Source organism: Crassostrea angulata, chromosome 8 (genome assembly GCF_025612915.1).
Source record: "Crassostrea angulata isolate pt1a10 chromosome 8, ASM2561291v2, whole genome shotgun sequence".
Classification (NCBI taxonomy): domain Eukaryota; kingdom Metazoa; phylum Mollusca; class Bivalvia; order Ostreida; family Ostreidae; genus Magallana; species Magallana angulata.
This window is the reverse complement of record NC_069118.1, coordinates 15,956,695-15,979,225: the sequence shown is the minus strand read 5'-3', so window position 1 is coordinate 15,979,225 and position 22,531 is coordinate 15,956,695. Positions and strand designations below refer to the sequence as shown.

General features: G+C 31.3%; 2 protein-coding genes across 2 annotated transcripts in view; one reads left to right on the top strand and one right to left on the bottom strand.

Moving 5' to 3' along the window:
- Positions 1 to 51: 51 nt before the first annotated feature.
- Positions 52 to 5,895, top strand: LOC128159406 (uncharacterized). Its single transcript, XM_052822488.1, has 4 exons — positions 52 to 126; positions 2,046 to 2,140; positions 2,311 to 2,676; positions 5,435 to 5,895. The coding sequence occupies exons 2-4, from the start codon at positions 2,101 to 2,103 to the stop codon at positions 5,695 to 5,697; spliced, it is 669 nt and encodes a 222-aa protein (XP_052678448.1). The 5' UTR covers positions 52 to 126; positions 2,046 to 2,100; the 3' UTR covers positions 5,698 to 5,895.
- Positions 5,896 to 15,126: 9,231 nt separating this feature from the next.
- Positions 15,127 to 22,531, bottom strand: part of LOC128159408 (uncharacterized) — a 177,067-nt gene continuing 169,662 nt past the window's right edge. Inside the window, exons 2-5 of the mRNA XM_052822489.1 lie at positions 18,476 to 18,868; positions 18,176 to 18,196; positions 18,021 to 18,065; positions 15,127 to 15,482 (exon numbers count right to left, since the gene is read on the bottom strand). Of these exons, the coding sequence (XP_052678449.1) occupies positions 15,394 to 15,482; positions 18,021 to 18,065; positions 18,176 to 18,196; positions 18,476 to 18,868 (548 nt within the window). The 3' untranslated portion in view covers positions 15,127 to 15,393. The remainder of the gene's footprint in view (positions 15,483 to 18,020; positions 18,066 to 18,175; positions 18,197 to 18,475; positions 18,869 to 22,531) is intronic.

The following is a 22,531-nucleotide window of genomic DNA, read 5'->3' as shown; positions in this document are numbered from 1 at the left end:
ACCGGTTGATATAAATTGTTAATATTAAAATACAATTAGTCCCAAATTTGCCTGACTGCAACACACATGTCAGTAAAGACGGACACACAAGTGGAAGCTTTTAAATTTGAGGACATCCAAATGAAAGTAAGACTTATTTATAAGCTTAAGCTTAATATTTGACCAAAAAATGAATACAAATTATAACATATTTAAAGACGTTAGAGGGTCATAGTCACGATATTGGTCAAGTTCTATTTTTCTGTTTTTATAATGCCTTAGGAATGCATATCTAATGATCAAATAAAAGAGAGTCAGTTCATAGTTACAAGCAAGATACAGGGCTCACAATTCTTTGACATATAAACAAAGCGCGTGCCCTGTCTGTTTTTACATAAATTCAATATGGTACTAAAAATCATTTTCAAGCTGAGTTGTCTATGTTCTTATTCATTTTATGCATACATATACAGTTCCTAACGTTTAGCTCATTCATTTTAGGTCTCAAACTGGATTTTTTTCTTCAACATTCAAAATGTAAAGAAAAGCTTTGTTTACATAGCAAAGAATTGTAAGCTCTGTAGCTTGCTTATAACTCAACGAGTAACACTCAAATTGTGGTTGTTTATTAAAAATGCCTTACTGAAGAATTGTAAACATTGAAATTAAAATATTTTTTTACCAAAATCGTGACCATGCCCCTTTAATTTAAAAAATTATAATGAAATATTTTTTTTCCAAATATAAATAAAATACAGAGACTTTGTTTTGGTCGTGCATAAGGCAGGCTGTATTTGTAAAAAGTATCTATTTTTGATGATGATTATAACAATACCGTATATCAGGGTTTTTCCGTTTGTATCCAATTTTTGCTTTCGCGACGATTTTCAAAAATCACGAAACATTTGCTACAAAGTTTTGTTGTTATAATGTAGTTCTCTCTTTCCTTATGATGTAAACAGGTATGTAAAAATACTGTGTTCAGTAAGTTTAGAGATAGAAATTGCGGGATCGGAAGACAGGCGCCAGATAACAGGTATGTAAAATATCGTAAATTAATTACACGCTTACGGTTGGTCTCACATGACTTAAAGATTGAAACAGGGAGGTATGATAATTTAACACGTGATAGTCGAAAATGTGAATCTTGCAACTTAAATGTAATTGAAGATGAGTTCCGTTTTTTACTTATTTGTCCATCACTTCGTAGTTTAAGAGATAAGTATATTAAAAAAATACTACTCCCGAAAGACAAGTGTCTATAAAATTATACGGTTATTATATACCTCTAATACTAAAGAACTGACAGGTGTAATTAAGGTAACTATTTATATTATGCAAACAAGCAACGAACTCTTCATGTGAATTATCCAAATCGATTATATACACTTTGTTTTCTTACTGTTTATTTAATATGCATATGTTCATATGTATAACCTATGAGACATTTGTCTCTTGGAATAAAGAACTTGTACTTGAAGCCTCGTAGTTTATTTAATAATCCATTGACAAACTCATTAAAACGGTCGCTTTTCTTGCGTAAACCGATGTCTAATTATACCTGAGCTACTGGTACATGTATATGTAACGGTACATGATCTATTTATCTACATGTATGACGGCTATGACTCTCAAAATAATTATCGGTAATTATTTAACGATAAGGGAATCGTGTAAATTGTTTAATTGTCCAAATTTTTCAGTATAAAGATTTGTAATTTAGATACTTTTACCCTCTTACTTCACAGGTTTAATTTTGAATTATATTTTCACTATAGCTAAGACTTTGAAATAGTGAAAATTTGATTCGCGTAAATGTTATATATACTGTTCAAGGTTCTGCATCGCGGGAAAAAACATGACAAAAACCTGATATACGATATGACATCATAAATTATGTTTTCACCCATATATATATATATATATATATATATATATATATATATATATATATATATATATATATATATATATATATATATATATATATATATATATATATATATATATATATATATATATATGATATTGTATTACTTTTTGCTAGAATATGAATCATGTTGTAGGTGCTGAGTACCATAATAATAAAATAAGATACCTTTCTCATCGACTGTAATAGCAATGATTTCGCTTTGTGTTTGGATACTGCTGGTTAAGGAAGGTGTGTTTATATTAATTATCATTAGTGTTCTATGAAAAAATAAAGCAAACATACAATGATATTTTGATCGAAGTAACCCGAAAGCAAACAAACTTGTCTCATTGATTGAAAACACTTAACATTATTTAATTTCAAACAAAGATAAAAAGGAAACGTATTTTTTTCTGCAGCTTTTGGTTCCATATCTATAAAGGTTGAACCCCTTGTTGTAAAGATTGGTAAATCAGATATAGACGTCAGGTGTATCGTTGATGGCACCACCCTAAAACGTATTTTCAGTATGCAGCTGATTAGATCAAACAAAGTAATTGTGATCATAAAAAAACCCGAAGTCACCTGGGTAGACACAGCGTTGGGAAATACAACTGGGGTTAAAATCAACGCGTCAATTAGCAATAACACGTCGTCATATCTGCATTTGAAGATTTCAAAGACAGTGGTCAGGTATCCAGAGGACATGGGGTCGTATCAATGCTCTGTTTACGCTGAAGGCAAAGGATTTGTGACAAGTTTTTCTAAGACTGTAAACTTAACAGGTACGAAGACAGTTTTTTTTAATCCAAGTTTCGCATAACTATCGATTTTTAGAATACATCAGTCACTATTTTTTTTTTTTTTGTAAAATTAGGGCAAACAAACTTTTTTTTATATATAAGACGTTTTCCGTGAACGAAATCTCATGCTATTTACAACAATGAATAATCATCGAAATTTTTCACCAGTAGCGTTGAATTTTCCTCGCTTTGAGTCTCGGAAAACCTTTGATGTTATATGAATTGTGGTAGATGCGTTAAAATTCAAAGTCTAATAACCCAAACTGAACCAGCAACAATCCTACATTGCAGCATCTTCGACTTTGCTCCCCATAAGCCCTTGGCATATTTCACCGAAAATTCGGTGAAGTGGTGGCGCTCTCTAGCGAGCAAGATGAGTTGCGCCCCTTGCATATTTACATTTTAATCGAATTAAACAACGAGTTATATACACATCATGGCATTAATGAAACTTGAAAACATTTTGACTACTGAATATTGAAACATAATTAACGATGTTATTAACGAGGCCGGGTCTAATTTTTTCTGCCCTAGATTTTTCAATGAAATTTTTTACAAAAATTTCTAGTGATATAATTATTATTTTAAGATAAAAAAATAAGACATTTACCACACCGTTTGTTTAAGGGGTCATCTCAAAGTTTGTTAATTTTTAACATAGGACCCTATGGGATTTTCTAGTGATTTTGCTTGAAATGTACCAAATTTGCACTTTTTTTAAACTTCTGCCCTAGGGATTTCTTTTTTTGGTCTACATATTAAAGTTATTGCTAAAAGGCATCAAATTGTCAAATGAAAAACACCTTTTACCTCCTGGTTTGTTCCAGGGGTCTTATCAAAGTTATTTTTTGTACGCCCAATTTCCAAGTTTGTCAGATAATGGCTATTTCTTATTTGACAAAGACGGAAATGGTGATCTTTATTGTGTTATTAAAACATTACGACATATTTAAGTAATAAATAAATATATAACATCACATATTAAGGGTCATTAATATAAGATACATTGTTAATGTCTTGAAATAAACGAATTAAGCGATATTTAGGCGTGTTAAGAAAACGTGACAGAGGGTTAGGCTTGCTGAACCCTCTTCACGTTTTCGACCCGAGCCCAAATATAGCTTATACTTCGAGACATTTATGTTCATTCCACAATATAATATCAATTTTACACATCAAACGAGATATTTTCAACCAATTTCGCTGAATATCTGCAGTTGAAACTATCACGCCATGGCGTCAACAAAGCAAAAAGATGACGTCACAATACAAATGAAACTCTGCGCGAAAGCGTGCGTACTCGTTCTGTACTCGGCCTCGTTAAATACGAATTTAGTTATAACCTAGGGAAAGCACGGGATGTTTTATTCAGAGTATTTTGTAAGGACCTGTACTGGGAGTGAAAAAGTCGCCGATTTATATGAAAGCTTTCATGCCCTAAAACCAGGTATCGTTGTCGTGAATATTGCGGACCAAAGAAATTAAATAAAACGCAGCTCATTGAACCTTTAAAAGCAATAACCATAAGCAGGATCGTATATACATACAAACGGGATAGGCAACTTCTACATTCGCCATGTTTACTTCCCATGCTATCACAAGCTTGCCTTGACAAGTTTTTAGAACTATGTTCATTCCCAGTAAAATATATAGGTTTTTAAAGCAATCTGGTTAAATCATCGTTTATAAGGCACTGTACTCGGCAACTTGTGCATCAACATGTTTAAAGCACCGAATGTTTTACCAAAGATCACACATGTGTTTTCTTTTAAAGTTTATATTTACATGCACTGCGATTGGATCAGCTACTCGCTGCAGCCAGATCATAAAACGGAGCTTGTCACTGAGTTTTCGTAATGAAATCCGCCAAGGGTTTATGTGGAGCAAAGTGGACCGAAAACCCTTGGGCTAGCGAAGATGACACTGCAGAGAAAAAAAGTTTCCTTCAGTATTATAAAATACTTTTCTGACTGTTCGAACAATAGCAATTTAAATGTCCCCCTAGACAGCAACTAGAGTTCTTCATTGTTGTGAGTGAAAATTCACTTGCTAATGTTCTCATATCCAGTAATTAGGTATATACTATATCATATACAAAGAGTAACAATTGTAGCTTCAACATACCCATGTACGGAAAAGGTTAATCCACCTAAATCTATATATATCTATAAATCTATAGTAAGACTACCAAAACAAGGAACTTCTGTCACAATACTGTTTTCAGGACTGACTAAAATATCGTGATCAAACAATGTGTGATTTGGAAAGACTGGTATAAATTCTAAAACCACATGCAAGCCCCGGGGCATTGAGGACATGACCGACCCCCCCCCCCCCTTCCATCTCCCACCCCAAGTATCTAGACACCAGGACTTTATTTATTTTTTTCTTTAAGTTATCCTTTTATGATATATTTATAATCTAATGTAATTGCACAAAATAACTTAAACGTTTTGAAAAAAATAATATCCCATCTGTCTTATATAAAAGGATAATTTAAAGAAAATATTGAGTTAAGTCACAGGGATCTAGATACTTGGTGGTTGGGGATAGAGGGAGTGGGGGGGGGGGGGGCAGTCGGTCCTGTCATCAAGCACCTGTGCATGCATAATTATTTGACTAACTCCTTATCAAAAGAATATATATTGACTAGCACAATTAATCATTTTATGTTTGATATTAATAATGACAAAAACCAATACTATGAATAATATGTCAATGTTCATTTGTTTGTTGTTAGGGCTTCATGAAACAACGATTGCTACCCGTGACTTCACAACATCTTTCTCCACGGAACAGTTAGTAACAGAAGGAACTTTCAAAAGTAATATAACAGAGGGGACTTTTGAAAGTAATGTAACAAATGGCACTTTGGATCATGATATTTCAAAGGTTTTAGAAACATATAGAGCAATTATGATTTCTATAGGGTCCTTTATTTCGTGCATCTTTGCATTTGTTATCATCCGTGAAATACGTCTATATAGGTCTGCATCGAACTGAAGATTCGTTGGATAAGATTGTTATCAAAATCGATTATAGCATAATATACGTACATTTGTTTTTACCTTATATTTTTAAAGTTTGTAGCAAATTGATCTTTAACTTTAGGAATTATTTACATGTAGGAATATTTTTTTTGATATAAAAAGTGTCCCGAGTTACTACCATATTTAAAGTGTTCAGGAATTCTAGTGTAAAGACTAACAACGGATTCGATGGTATTAGTTTTACAAAAAGAAATATCTTCCCCCCACCCCCCCCCCCCCCCCAAAAAAAAAAAATACCAGTATTTCATGGCATGGTCTTTTTTTCGTTTATCTTAGTTAGTTTGTAGTCTTGTGTGGTTTTTTTCATTTATTTTATTTGTTTTTTGTTTGTTCTGGTCGGCCTTATGACATTAAACATTCTTTAAAGCTGCTTGGTCAGAGTTAAGGGTACTGCATTATTTTGCACCTTATCAAGGTTCGCCCTTAGCGTCGAGGCGGTTATGATTTTATGACATTCGATTGAATAAAGTAAGTTTAATAAATGTTTAGGCAAATTAAAATAAACCTTTGTATATTTTTATACAATAAATGAATAAAATGTGGGATGAATAAACCCTACCAATCGGGGGACGAAACTTAATGGTTTCCTCTCTAAACATATTTACATTTTTTTTCCTATAAACTGTTAATTTTTTTTATTTATATAATCCTCTAGGAGATCCATATTGCTAGTGTAAGTAGGTAAAAGTCTTTTACTTTCATAAATAATTGATTTGGACAGAAAATTATTTGATGCTTTTAGTCCGAACCGCTTTATATAGAAATGTTACATTTAGTTGTTATGACAACAATGCAATCATCGTATGTTCTAGGGTTTCTGTTTGTGATTTAGAAGTAGAAGTCAATATTTTTCTTTTAATTAACACATAGTTACGCAACGTATAGTAATATGAAATAATAACACGAACAACATTCGCAATAGATGCGCCTTTATTTGTGGCAGAGGAACCAAGCTGAATCAAATAGATTAAACATGAAATGAAACTATTTATCTAACTGCTGAAATTGAAAAGAAGGAAAAATACATGATATGTCTTATGGTATTCTTCACTGTGCAGCAATATTCGGTCAAACTGGTATTAGCGAGTTTGACCGGTGGAATATGCAACTGGTGTTAAACATAATGCAAGGAGACACGCACGGTCGTGGACGAATAAAAGTTGATAGGTCGACAAAGAAGGGTATGTACATGTATGTGCGACTTTCGCGAATATTGTGGTAATTTTATTGCCAGTATGGTACCTAAATGTTATATATGTGCAGCTTACAATTTGAACACGCTGAAGGAGAGGAATCAGTAACAGCACGACGCTTTATTGTGATGGCCAATTAATTAAACTAATTAAACTGTGTTAAACTAAACCTTCTTATCGTTAAGAATATGAGCAGCAGTGGTTTCAAGAAGACATATTATATTTTCTGGATTTCCAACCTCATTGATAATGTTGATTATAGCTAACGAAGTCTAGAGAAAATATTTGATTTTCTGTTTCGAGATCTATAGTTAACGTGTACTGTTCATCTGTCAAGCCTTAGGGTACATTTTTGAATTAATATTTCTATGATTTCTATGATTTGCTGACAATAAAAAAGCAGATCATATCATTTTGTTAACAGTGTTTTATTTGTATATTGCAAATTGACATTCTATAATTTGCGCTTAAATCAGAGCAGTAGAAAGAAGCAGATCCGGTTAAAATTTCAATGTTTTTTTTTTTCGACCAATCAATAAAACATATGCACTGAACATTTTAAATGATAAAAAAAATAAAGAAAACTTAGTTAAATCAACCTTTGCTCATTTAATGAAGGTCACATTTTTTGTGACCAATTCCAAATAATGTTTACTCTGACAGAGTCATAAATGTCATCCATGGTTTTAAAAAAAACATTACAACTGACCTTGCATCTGAAATGAGTATTACACATTAAAATAAAACAAAAACTATATTACCTACAAAACTGGGTGTTTTGACGCGGTGGTCCAATCAATAGTTGCATGCGCAATTCGCCATACCCTGCTACTTTAAAATAAGAGTTTTGTATTCTGTATCAAACTTGTAAATTTTTGGACTTCTTAATAATGTCTTTTTAAATTTACATTTTTTTCTAACAATAAGAAAAGACCCGTTAGGTACCTAATCGTTCTGAGGATTGTGTGTTACCACAAAAAAATACGTCTTTTCTCATATTTTTATTTGATGCAAATTTTATTAGGAATAGAAAGAAAAAATACTTTATTACCAGTATTAACGATATGTTTAAACAATTTCGATGTTGAGACTTATACTTGAATCTTAGCATTCCATTATATACCTCATTTGTATAATTTGAATTTTTATCTTCATAATTGTGCTTGAGATCCCATTTATGTCTTCCTATATAAAAATCAAAATATATTTCATAAATTGAAATCAAAATATATATTTATAACCACTAAACATGAATTTATAACACGCGATTTATACAAAATATCATCTTCCTCAATAGTCAAGTTTTGTGAAGTGTTCGAGTTTCGTAAATTTCCGGTTAAAATAAAATTTATAATCATAATGAAATTGGTTCCACTTTTATATTTATATAAACTAATTAAAAAGTGAGCTTTTTAAAAAAAAAATGTTCAAAGTCGTATAAATACAGGAAAAAATGCTTTTGTAGACTGCTATTAATTTCAAAACATTTAACATGTATTTGTATCCATAGTTTGATAAGCACGACTTTATATAAAATTGAAATACACAAATTTTGTTTTTGGTTTGTTTAGAACAAGAATATATTTTAAATGGTATTTAGTTTTGAAATTGATTTAGTTTCTTCAGAACATATATGTTTACCAATGAATGTAGTAAAAGCTAGAAACAAAAAATAAATGATATCAAGTTATCTTTTGTTTTAATAGGTATCTTATTTTAGGTGCTGATTACAAAACTCATTAAATTAGATGTCTTTCCCATCAATTATAACAGCAAAGATTGTTAAGAACGGTTTGTTAGTATTTAATAATCAAGTGTGTTCTTAGAACACGTGTGAGTAGATTCCTAATTAAAACCACAAGAACGAATGTATGTTGTCACAGAAATATATATATGGTTATTAGTGTCGATAACAATGTCACCAAAAGGCAGAAATGTCTGAATATGAAATCAAACATGTGTTCTGTTGATGAAAAGGCGGAAGTCAACACCTGTTATAAACAAAATAGTGGACTAGCTGAAAATATTACAAAGTTATTATAGACTTAAGTTCTAACTTATACAGCCAAACAGTTAAGTTTGTTGGGTATAAATACCAAATTTAAAAAAAATACAAATTATAACAGAAGTTGATATATATTGGCAATTTATTAAAATAAAATGGTTAATTGGCTTATTTTTCTCTTTAGAGTTTTAGATTCATATCTGTTACAGTTGGAAAGCTACACAAAATAGGGTTTAACATGCTTATTTTCTTTCTTCATGTACATCTTATAGAACATGTATACCCCCATTTAGCTCAAACAACTTGATCTTGGGGGAAAATGTCACAGATCAATTTTTCTTCGAACGTTTTAAGGTCAATTGGTTGTTCTGTTTTGAAAACTAGTAAAAGTCTTTATCTTTAGGAATAACTTATTAACAAAACTAGTATTTTTATTAAAAGAGTGTGAACAGTTCATGTGATACCTACTGAATGCACGAACAACGATTATTTGAAGCGTATAGTACTTATAGTACTTCTAAACTCGCTGAGAATTACATAATAATCTTCTACTGATGCAATATTATTAACTCATGGTCTGTATTATAATTCTGTAATCCTCCAGTAACGATAAATACATATTTTAATTAAGTGTATAACGTACTGAACTATCAACAATGACTTCAATTGAGTAGGGACCCACCTTAAGTACTAAAAATACTTTAGGAAACTATTTAGACAGTCTTTGGCTGTTAAAAGCCTCAAACTACAATGATACCTTTTTTAATTCAGAATTGCATTCGGTGTTGCATATTTTCAAAGCAGATAAGCCTTCGATATCTTTTGGCTGATATCAAGATATCATCTCGAACACAAGGAATTTAGCTATACTGTTTTTGTATCATTTTGTTTTAGTTCTAAAACAACTGCAATTACAAAATGTGATGCTTTATTTGACAAATGATGCTTTCGGCCGTATTTTGTGACATTTTTATGCGCTAAGCGCATGCGCTTATTAGGGATGCACCAAATCTCATGATCTTTTTATAAGCGCCACCTAGTGATCATGGTGACCGACGATCGAATTCTAAAAATAGCAAGATCATGGTATCCTTAAGTTTCTATTAAGATCCCAGGTTTTGCAAAAGAACGTAGAGTTGTGGGTTTATTTAATCAAGATCAGAACAAATGGCAAACTTTCACAATATCATTGAAGTCTGAGGGTGCATTGGCGATTACACAACTTAACGTGCCACGGGACATTCCATGCTACTATAATTAGATGCATGTTGAGTGACCGCTGTGCGATGTAAACAAAGGATGGCCAGTGGTGCGGATCTCACAGTGCCAAAGCATGCGCCCCTTGTCTTGTTGCTATATTTAAAGTCTACATAGAAAAATTTTGAGACCCTCAAAGGCCGACAAATTTATCAACTTGATATTTTTTTAAAAAAATATTTGTCGTGTAACTTTGATCTTTTGATTCATGTCTTGATTTTCTCGTGCAATTTGTCGATTTTAAATTCAATGACATTTAGTCATATCTTACGGTCTTAATTCGTGAAAAGGTACGGTTAGTCTTGTTTTCACTCACTGAGCAAGTGTATTCAAAACTTGCCGTACACTGTATATATGAACAAGGTTAACATTTAAAAAAGGAAATAAAGTCAGCCAGCAGAAAATTAATTTTAGATCAAAAATGAATATACAACCTATAAAAATACAAGATATATAATGTCCAGAACAATAATATTATGCGGGTGTACATTGAGGTTGCACGCTTTACTTTTATAACTGTAGGGTAGGAGACAGTCGTGCAGCGTTACAATGTATGAATGCACACCAACTTTAGTTATTTATAATTAGACTTTCAAAATTGCAAAGATTGCTCTCTGAATTTTAAACCACATATCCTCTCAAATTCGAGAAAGGTTACATGCGGACTCCGGAACCCAAGGACAGTCAGTTTCATAACTTCGAATTTCTTAAACGAAGACTGTCTATTTCCTTCCCATCATTCCAATGTACACAAGTGCAATCGAATTTTCATCCCAACTTAATTAGTAAGTCCGTGGGCTGACTATTCAGTTCATTTACATGTACATTAAAAACTACTCTCTTCAAATTGATTGAGATGGTATGGTCAGGATCTCATACATATGATGCATTTTCATGAAACTGTTTTTTCTTTTACTTTCTGTATAATTATGATTTAAAAATATTAACAATTAACAATGATTTGAAAAAAAAGTAGCATTGAGGCTGGCTTGGCGCTTTCCAGTACTTTGAGTACTTTGATAGTTTAAACTGATAGATACAAATCAGTTTTAAATACATCTAATGCTGTTTTGTTTTGTTAGGGCGTCACAAAACAAAGATTTTAGACCATGGTTTTACAGCATCGTTCTCCATTGAACAGTATATAAAAGACAGGAATTTCAAAATCAATACCAAACAGTTTTTACAAATAAACAGAGCAGGTATGCTAACCTTACGTTCTTTTTATTTCGTACACAAAGCCTTAAAGCAATATGAGCTGTATTTTTTAGAATGTTATTTTGCTTCAAAAACCTGCCAGTGTGCTAAGTCTGCATGAAACTTAAACTTTTGTGATAAATAATATTTAAAAATAATCATTAGTTTTTGTTAGTAGAAAGATTTCTCTTCTAAGGAATATATAGCAGATCAGTTTTTGTACAGGACGACAATAATTCATTTTTGCTTCCATTAGGCTTCTTAACGGCTTTTACCACAAAATAAGGCTAACAGAAATTCAAAAACCATGATAATTTTTGTCATTTTAGTAGAAAATAAATTTTTCTTTAAAAAAATTGTCAGCATGAAAATTGCAGCTCATATTGCTCTAAAATAGGTTAATGATAATTTGCATCAAATGGAACTTTTAATGACATTGGATGGATAAAACTGATTTTAAAACATATCAAGAACAGAATTAATTTTCAGTAAAATTATCAAAAAGCTTAAGCAACGTGATCTTAAACTTTATTAGTAAATGTTATAAGAAATAAATGGGTTTTTTCTAGTCATACTACATCTAAATATTTTGAATAATAATCTTTCTTCACTTAATCAAACCCCCATTAAGGTGTTATGTGACACCTCCATGTTGTGACGTACTATTTATAAAAAAATGATAAAAAAGTGTAATATTTATAAATAGTTTTTTTTCCTATCATTGTAACCTTACAGCATAGCTGGTTCACTACGAATTTGTAAATCATAATTTCAATTACCGATGGCGATTTTAAAATTTTCACCTGTCCAAAACTTTTTGAATCGAATTGTTTTGTGAAACATTGTAAAATTTAAAAATTCTAACCGGTGAAAGTATTTCAATTATAATGTACTTTAATCCACCCATTTATCAACAGATGTCACATACCATCTTAAAAACTCGTTCTATGAACAATATTTAATGCTTTAAATTTATTAAACTTAATCAAAAAAACAAACAAAAATCAAAACAAAGTGTATCCAAAAAATAAACAAACAAAACATAAAAGAGACAAAATCAAATCAAATTAAAAAAAATACAAAAAAACACACTTTAGAAATATATAGCTTTTAAAGTTTGAGTTTATTGCTGATGTAAAGAAGCTGGATCATACCCTACCATCGCTATATATCTAAGAACTAATACTAGTATCAAAATTCACTTTATGATAATGGTTTTATTTTCAATTTTGGGCTTTTCCCCTGTGGTTTTAAAGTTGCTCTAAACATTGGAGTATGCAGAGCAATTTTGAAAGAAGATTCATACCCCCCCCCCCCCAACAAAAAAAAGAAGAAAACACAACAATTGTTATTTGTTTCTTTGTTTCATAAATTGGTAAGCTGGTTATACTTATTTTACTTTCATAAAGTTATATTGCTTAGAAAAAATATACATGAAAAACAATTCTCTGTTAAATAATTTTTTTAAAAATATAGTCAATATTTGTGACATGAACTTTGTCACTCACTGTCTTTATACATGTTAAGCATGAAAAAACTTGATTTCCAATGTTAAAAACGGATAATTTTGTGCAACTGCTTCTACGAGACCGATGCTTTTTCCACTGAATTTATTTTTGTTTCTCAAAATTTCATTACTCAGGTTTATAATGATGCCTAATTTTGTCCTTTAATGAAAATGTATTGGATTTTATTGAAATTTCAAATTTACATTAAAATACTAGATTTTTTTTTAATATATGCACCAACTTTGATAAGGCATATATTTTTGTTTGAAATATATTTATATACTTTAAAAGCAGTCTAAATTGAAGTTTTATAAGTTTGTTTCAACTATGTAATATAACAGTTAAAAAGTTTTTATATAATTAGTTTTACAACTTATCAAACTTCACAACAGTTTTACAACTTCTTTGACCTTTTTGTACTAAACATGTTTCAAATTCAAATATAGACATTTTTCTGCCTAGTTAGGCATACTATGAACTTTTTCTTTCACATATATAACAATCATGTTAAAATGTAGTGTTACATAAAAATTTATTGAAATCCAGTTGCAAGTCATAGCATGTGAAAAGCCCTGCCTGAACTTTGCTTGAACGGCCTCTTAAAGTTTGTTTAATGAACATTTTTATTGATGCTGTTTCATTTTTGCGTGAAGATGAATATAGTTTTCATAAACAAAAGTGCTTCATTATATAATTTTTCCATTCAAGTTCTCCAAAAGACGAAACACTTAAAAAAGTATTTCTAAATGGACCACTTTTGCATAGTGCGTATTTCCTGAATGGTATTAGAAAACGTGAAAGATTTAATCATATAGTCATGATAAATATTACGTCTAACTCTATAGTTATGTACTTATGTAATAATTTCCTGTTTTGTATAAATGCTAATGGTTTTTTTTCATATCATTTAGATTTATAAAATTGATTGTTGTATATTGTTGTAGATCAATTATTATTTTATTTTATATCTTTCTAATTTGTTATAAAAGGCATATATCAGTAATTTGTCGATTTTTTCAAAATATGAAAATACATTATCTGTCAAGTTTTTATTCAATTCGTTTTTAAAAAGCAGTCATATAAACAACATAGTTGGATAATAGTTTGAATTCCAAAGATGCAATGATTTTTCAACAATGTCTGTGGCGTCATAGAAGCCATTTAATCGAATGACCATTCTTGCAGCATAGGACGTGGAACGACAATTCTTGATTCAAAATGCGAATCAGTATAGTATACAAGAAAATGATTTCAGTCATACACATTTTACTGAAGATGTTTTACCAATTTGAATATATGAGACTGTAGTGAAATGTACAGGTACAGTATGTGTATCAATAAGAAGAAAAAACACTTTTCTAATGTCAAGAAAAAGCATGTTTGAGTGTATATGTTTAACCTTTTCAAGTAGCATAAACTCTAGCTGTTATATGAAAATTTTGATATGTTAACTTTGTCTCTGTATAGGGCATCCAGAATTTCGCACATTTTTTCCCAAACAAAACTACAGACTAGAGGGTCAGTTTGGAAATGTAAATGTACCTTTCTAGATTTTTACAGAGCAACAATGATCCCTGACCATGCATTTCCTCTGTTCTAGTTTTCATTTTTATTCACGATTCCACTTACATTTGTTTATAAATTGCACAATAACAAACATGTATGTTTTCATGGTTTTTACTACGTGACTGGTGAAAAGTTTAAAAAAGGATTACTTATATATATCCCATTCTAGTTGGGATCATGGATATGAAGAGAAACAAACTTCAAAAACTTACAAATTTACAACATGTATCTGATATCGAGTGTCTGTGTATAAAATCGAAAACTTGTCTTAAAACCAAATGCAAAGCTTCAATCAATCGATACAATTAGAGAAGGGAAACGACGACCATATCTATTTAAATAACATCAAAGTAAATTGAGGATTTTATTTGTTCACACCAGACAGACAATGCAGTATTTGGTGAACATATTCAGAGAACATATTCAGATACTGTAGATTCCTTATTTTACGCGAGTACTTAATTCCGCGATTCAACGATTTTCCATCAAATCGCGAGAACATAAAATCGCGAATGCCGAAATTTTATCATAGTTTCATGTAGTTTACATTTGTCCGAAAATTAAAAGCGAGATTTTAGAATTCGCGAGACGGGCTTCTCGCGATTTTACGCGGATATTAATTCCTCGCGTTTAATTAGGAATTTACAGTATTACAGTCGTCACAAAAAATCAACTTATCGATGTCTTTAAAAACTAAATATTCGTGTTCATATGCATTAGACAAACTTGATGTATATGTAAAATAAATTTTAATCAGAGATTTATCAATCAAAACCAAATCTATATACATGAATTACTCAAGAGATTATAATATAACATAATCTGTACAAACGGTATATCATAGTTGCATTTGTAATTAAGGGGCTATGAAAAATAAAATGAAATGGGTTAAATTTGATGTGTTTTGGATCTCATTTCATTTTTTATCTTTTAACTCCAAATCTTCGCATCACTGTACATCCAAGAATAGTCAGAATTATCAGCAGTATACTTCCCCTGGACAGCTCACAACCTGTAACAAATACAGAAAGAAATTTTATAATGTTAGAAAAAAAAATATTGTTTATGTGTTGATGCTCAGTTCACTATACATATTCAATAATTCGCATGGACTGACGGAATTTGTTGTAGATTTACTCACAGCTTTGCATGTATTTAAAAAAAAAAGAATATTCCCTTCCCTTTCATATTGTTTAAAATATGTTTTCGACATCCATTAATAGTCGTCGATGTTCGATAGCATGAGATAAAACAAATTTTTCATATATATATTTTAAGAGATTATAATATAATTGTTCTACAAAAACATTTTGTTTAGATTCTAAAACACTTATACAATGCTTTCATATTATCGCATACGCTAATTCTTACTTAAACTTTAAAAAATAATTTATAAGTACAGTTAACATATTTTTCATCAGATGTGTAGATTTATGGGAAAAAAGCTTTTATTTTGGATATGCATAAAATGTCTACATCCGTTCTGGGATTGAATAACACAAATTCGTATTTCCTTCCTGGTTTGACACTTGTTCACAGGTGTCATACAAGGATGTAGAAACGATGGTAATTGGAAAACAAATATTTTTAGACATAGATTATTGCAAGGCTGTACAATTCACATTTGATAATATTTCCCTGTTTATCCTTTAGAAAAACCCTGCATTAATTAGTACTTAATAATAAAGTGGACAAATTAAAAAATCGGAATTTAACCTGTCCAACTTTCAATGGTTTTATATCATGTGATTAATTTTAATTGTTGAAGTGCATGACTAAAATTCACACGTTATTATTTTAATCTCTAATATGTAAAATAGTGTGCCTTCTACTTTATTACTGTCTTCTAAGTAATAGTTTTAGAAAAGTTCATTATACAATATTTTCATACCATGTTTTAAAGATGATACAACTTATTAATAAAGCATATACATGTAAAAATGTTACAATATTCCAATTAAACCCCTCTAAAAACCAGAAAAATACACAGCATTTATCTAATTTTTGCTGCAAATATTCTATGTAAGCATCGGAAGATAACAGTTTTGCTTGAAATAACTGATAAACAGTCAACTTTCTATTGACAAATTTGAGTTAAAACCGTATGCTTTGAAATAAAAGTAAAAAAAAGAATTTAAAGTTATTTTAAAACCAATATTCAACATTTGAATTCGTAATAGCATGTTGCATACTTATTCGTACGAAAAACGAATAGGGCCACATAAAAAAATGTTTTTATCTCGTAATTACTAGAAAAAATCTCATTATTACGAGTTGATTATCTCCTAATTAAGAGAAAAGATCTCGTATTAACGAGATCTTTTCTCGTTATTACAAGTTAATCTTCTCGTTATTAAGAGAATCAATTGAGTCAAATATCTCGTAATTACAAGAAAAAATCTCTATATAAAATAGCGCGTTTCTGAAAAGGCCTCCAAGTCGACTGGTTAACCCTTTCAGTTTATCTTTTTCTTTCCAGAAATGTACATTCAATTTTGATTAATAATTTTCGATTAACAGCGGCCATTCATTAATTTTTACATAAAATTATCGGATTTGTGATGTTTTATCTCAAAATTAAGATTAATAAGTTTTTGTAGTTCTAATAATATTTCAGCATATCGTTGTCAACTAGTATAGATTGTTCTCATTCCCTACCTGTTATTTTCCTTGGTCGACATCTTGTGAGTAAAAGCAGTGAATGTTCCTTTTTTTGAGCAACCACAGTTAAACAAGTATGGCAGAAATGTAAAGGGGCAAATCAGAACAGTATAACAAATATAAGGTATAGGAAGCTTTTACAAGCCTATATTTATGTCATAAAGAATTGTGTTACATGTATCTGCGTCAAATTGCCCAGTTTGGCAAGTTGAAGTTGGTTGAATAATGAAGGTATCAAGGCAGTTTGAACCATAACATGGAAGCCAACGGGAGGTAACTTCTGCTAAAATTGCAATCATGAAAATTATCTTTTGAGATCCAATAAATGAGTTATCTGTTCAATGGTCCACGCTGTAATCATGATTTACTTGTGAAGTTTTTAAGAAAGCCAATTCGGCAAAGCATGGAACGTTCTTCAGTGCAGAGTAAATGTAATTTAGATAGATAAACTAGATGTGTGCAGCAAGGTATTTTATATTCTGCACTGTACGATAGGGTATTATATTGTACGCTAAACAGTATGGTATTATGTAAATAAAATTATTAAGTACACTGGCAGCAAGATTACACTTTGATATGCCGTTTTACCTGAGGATGAGGACGGAGTAGATACAGGTGTTGCTGCAATTACAATAATATTGCTTTTTTAACTGTTAACTAGGATATTATATTCAGTGTTGGCCAATACATTAAACCTAAAATTCTCCAAGAAATTGTTTTCATTTTTTGTTTGTCAGTTTTATTTTCAAAAAATCTTTCGGGTATGATATTTTCACGTGCCGCTAGAATATGCAAAGAAAAGGGAAAAGGGAAATTACTTGTTTATTGAATAAACTGCGCGGAATGTTCAGACCAAATCTCTATGTTGTCACTGGGGTTATCCTCTTACCTGGGTTTGTTGAGCTTGGAACTGTTATTGTCGACAAATCAGGAGCTGCAAAACAAATAAATATAATAAAATGAGAGAGAGAGAGAGAGAGAGAGAGAGAGAGAGATATGTAAAACAGGAAAATGGCACATTAAAGATGTCAGAATATCTCCTACCTTTAGTGGTATCAATATATCCTACAATATATGAATAAAACTAGAAACACTCAACACCAATATTTATTATACAATCCATATTATTGGTTTCGAGTGAATTTTACTAATGTTAACGAACAGTACAATGGGGATTTTTTATTAGTGATAAATCACACAGAATTTTGATTGGTTACATTAATTTTCTATGTTATACATATTTTGACATACAGTGTAATAATAGTTCACACTACAAATAGAGATAATTTTCACCAATATATAACATATTGCAAGGAAATCGAAGTCCTAAGCCAAGACTTTTACCTGTAATATTAAGAAACACTGACTCCGAATCTTCGGTTACCGGTGTATTCATCAGATCTAACCCTGACATGGTGCACTGGTAAGTACCTTCATCTTCAGGGTAAACGACCGAGGAACTCGGAATGTAAAGATGAAGGTGCGCCTTGCTGACGTCACTTAAGGATCCATTGGCTGTGACGCCATTACGGTTCTTCAAGGACGTGTCTTGCCATGAAATGCCTTCGTTGGATGATGTGGTTATGGATACAGCTGAAGCATCGGACTTTTTAAGGGAGATGGCGAACACTGTACCAAGCGTAGATCCGTTCGTCACCACACAAGAAATGCTGATATCTGTTGACCCATACTCCACTGTGGTGTTCGCAATCTCGATTTGAAAAACTTGTGCAGAGGCTAAAGATAAAAAAAAAACCCAGAAAAATGGTTGAAGCAATTCCCTGTAATTAGGTTCCAATAAAATTTTCGACTTATTCTGACATTTTCAAATATCAACAACGTAAAAATAACCTAGACTGATATCTCTGTAAGTGGGTCATTGCTATTTGTAAGTCACCTCGCAAAGCAATTTAGAAATTTTAAACTGATTAATTATTTTGACTACCGTAATTTGAGAATGTGTAAATATACACTGTATTGTTTGTATAATTAAATATCAAACTATTCCAGTTTGCTATTGTCATTTTGCGTGATATTTTATAATGTACACGAAACTATGAAAAGAAAATGTGAAATCATTAGAACAGTTAAATATACACCGAACCACAGATTTAATTGTTCACCCAATAAAATGTATTGATCCTATGAAATTAACACACTAGTTTGGCTTGCTGTTTTGGTGGCTGATTTTCAACTAACTTTCATGTGGTTAAAAACAAAGTTCTTATCATGACCCCTGGTTGTGACCCAAGACCTGGACCATTGGTGAATATCATGAATACTTCTGGTTCGGTTGAGTCCCCCCTACCCAGAGCTTTCGAATTGCTGTTGGTTCTCGGTGGAACTATTGATACACTTGTATGCTAAAATAACTTTTTATAGTGATTGCTTAATATTTTAAACACATTCGAGGATGAAATGAACAGTATTTGTTTTTTTAAAAAGTACTTAAAGGCATATGTGGTAAGAACAATTCAGACACCAACATTCCAGCGGCTCTGGTTTCTTTCTAATGTTCGTTGGACAATTCTATATAAATAGGAATTTTTTTCATTTGAACTAATAGAGTACTATACACTATTTAATGTCAGTAGGAAAAAATGCTATTGATAAGAAGCACGTGCTAAATATACTGTTTCGAGGTTCGACCAGTATTAGTAGTTTCAATCAGTATTGCTTTAGTTCACATGTGCTATTGTTGAGAAGTCAGCTACACAATTTTGAAGATGTCATATCATTTTATTACTAATTTTTAAATAATCTGTTTATCAGGGTCAACGCTTAGAAGTTTTGTTTAAGTGTGACCCAGGCTTTAAATTTACAGAAGTTCGGAATATTCAATCAATGGCAATATCGAGGATGAAATGAACAGTAGATTTTTTTTTAAAGTACTTTAAGACTTATGCCGTAAGAACATTTCAGACACCAACATTCTAGCGGCTCTGATTTCTTTCTAATGGTCGTTGGAAACTATATAAATCGGGGCATCCACAAACACAGTCATGTCATAACGTAACGCTATGTGACTCTATACAAAATTAACTGTTTTCAAACAGCAAATTCATAAGCTTGTATTCACTCAATAATCATAGAACAAAAATATATGTGAAATGATTTACCTTAAAATACTTAGTGTATGTATTAAATTTCATAAAACCTCGTCTAAAATTAAATTAAAATGAAAAGAATATCGCGCTTGTTTGCGAAAGCTTCGCCTGAAATATAACAGGTAGTAAAAGTCGCGTTGTTTTATTCGGCCGTTACCAGGACAATAACGGTGCATGAGACTGTTCTTTGTTACAAACAGACGCTGGAGAACTTGCAGAACAAAATGATACCAATCAACGCACGAAAAGTGTTTATACTGCCATGATAAAAGACTACAGAAAGAAAGTAATTTTTGATAAAAAAAAAAAATTCACCATTTTCTCGGACAGCTAGGTTGCATATCTGTTACAGCATTTTATGAAATTGATATTAACTCCTCTTCAAACTAATACCTATACTTCTTTAGTAAACATCCGCGCTAACGAACGCCTTTGAAAATAACAAGATACATATTTTTGGCTGTAACTGAAATTTGACGTCTATGGACAGAGAAAATCACGGATGAAGTTTGTTTACTGTTACCACGGATATATTACGGGGAACAACTCTAGCAGGTTCAAATATGGGGCACCTTACGAGGAAATGTAGAATAATATCCACATTTTCACTGTTATTTTCAACTCCTCATTAGCTATGCATTCATAGATTTTATAATCTGTATTACTGGAACTTGTTTTATTGCAACATATACAGTCATTGGACAAAAGTATTCGTCGGTGACGTCAAAATGGCGGCGACTTGTTTACATTAACTACTCAATAAAAACTTTTCTCCTGATTTTAATATTCGTTGTCTTACCTTAATATTTTGTGAGATTGCCCTTCATTTTAATTACTTCTTGTAGACGGGTTGGAATTGTGTCATACAGCTGGCAAATATAATCTACCGATAGGTTTTGCCAGAAACGTGTCACTTCCGCGATCAGCTAATCTTTAGAATCGATGGTGTTACTTGTACACTGCAGGTGTCTTTTAAGTTTTAACCAAATATTTTCAATGATATTAATATCAGGATCTATGAACGGGGGCATTGTCATCTTGAAACACAACATTTCCATGAGGAAAATGTCGAACAATAACGGGCCACAAATTGTTTTCTAATTCAATATATTTTTTAGAGTTAATATTACCGTTAACACTGGTCAATGTTCCAACACCTTCATAACAAATACAACCCCAGATCATAACAGACAGTTTGCTCTTCGATGGCGGGCATACGAGATGGGGGTTGTCAACTTCGTCCGTCTTTCGCCAGATATATACGCGGTTGTTATTGCCTATTTCTACTTGACATTCATCACTAAATATCCAGTCCTTCCAGTGATCATCAACAGTCAAGTTTTTTCTTTCTCTGCACCAAGAAACGCGTTTTTTCCTGTTACAGTGTACATACTCTGACGACCATTTTCTTTTTCTGCAACCGTCTATTATATCCCATTTTAAATAATTTTCTCCTGACAGTCTTTGAACAAAAAGTAGAATCTTTTGCATTATTTATTTCATTTGTTATATCCAGTGTCCCTCTCCTGTTACTTTTCATGATTCTTAAAAGTTGGACTTCATCGCGCACGGTGAACTTCGGCTTCCGCCCAGATCGATGCCTGTTTTACACACTTCCATGAACTTCAAAGGACTGCGAACGATAGCATTGTCTAGCCGCCTAACTAAAAGTCATTTTTTGAAAGTTGTCTAATCAAAGTTATGTTTTATTATAATGTAAACATTTATGTATATTTTCATTAAATATAAATGATTTGGTCAAACAAAGAGAGATAACTTTGTATTTTGGGTTAAAATAGCTCATTTCATAATAGAAAATAACGGAAAACGGAAATGTTTTTTAAAACATCCCCCCCCCCCCCCCCGTGAAACAAAAATTCCTTTTGAGGGGATTTAATTATTGTTATTTAGCATATTTTTACCAAAGGGTTTGTTGTTCACGGGGCGGAACATATGTCTACAGACCGAAATACATTCCAAAAAAAGAATTTTGCTTTGTAAATTTTCGAAAAATAATCAAGAGATATGAATTAAAATGTAATTTTACCTTAATATATATCGTAAATATGTTATAATTAAGTTTTTATGCACATATTGGCCGCTAAAAAAATTTCCTCACTCATAGAGACCGATTTCAATGAAATTTTTTTAAGACCCTGCGTTAGCAAAACTTTTGTTTAAAGATAATTAATTTGATTACAAATTTTATTTTGATATTAATTGATTAGAATTTGATTATACTTTTTAGTAGAAAACTTAGTTTTTTAATATCTGACAGAAATTCCGAAATATT

Bases quoted from the DNA above. Each gene is read 5' to 3' on its own strand.
- LOC128159406 (XM_052822488.1), top strand. From the start codon at position 2,101: ATGATTTCGCTTTGTGTTTGGATACTGCTGGTTAAGGAAG. The intron at 2,141-2,310 runs GTGTGTTTATAT...TTTTTTCTGCAG, and splicing joins GATACTGCTGGTTAAGGAAG to CTTTTGGTTCCATATCTATA. The intron at 2,677-5,434 runs GTACGAAGACAG...GTTTGTTGTTAG, and splicing joins TAAGACTGTAAACTTAACAG to GGCTTCATGAAACAACGATT.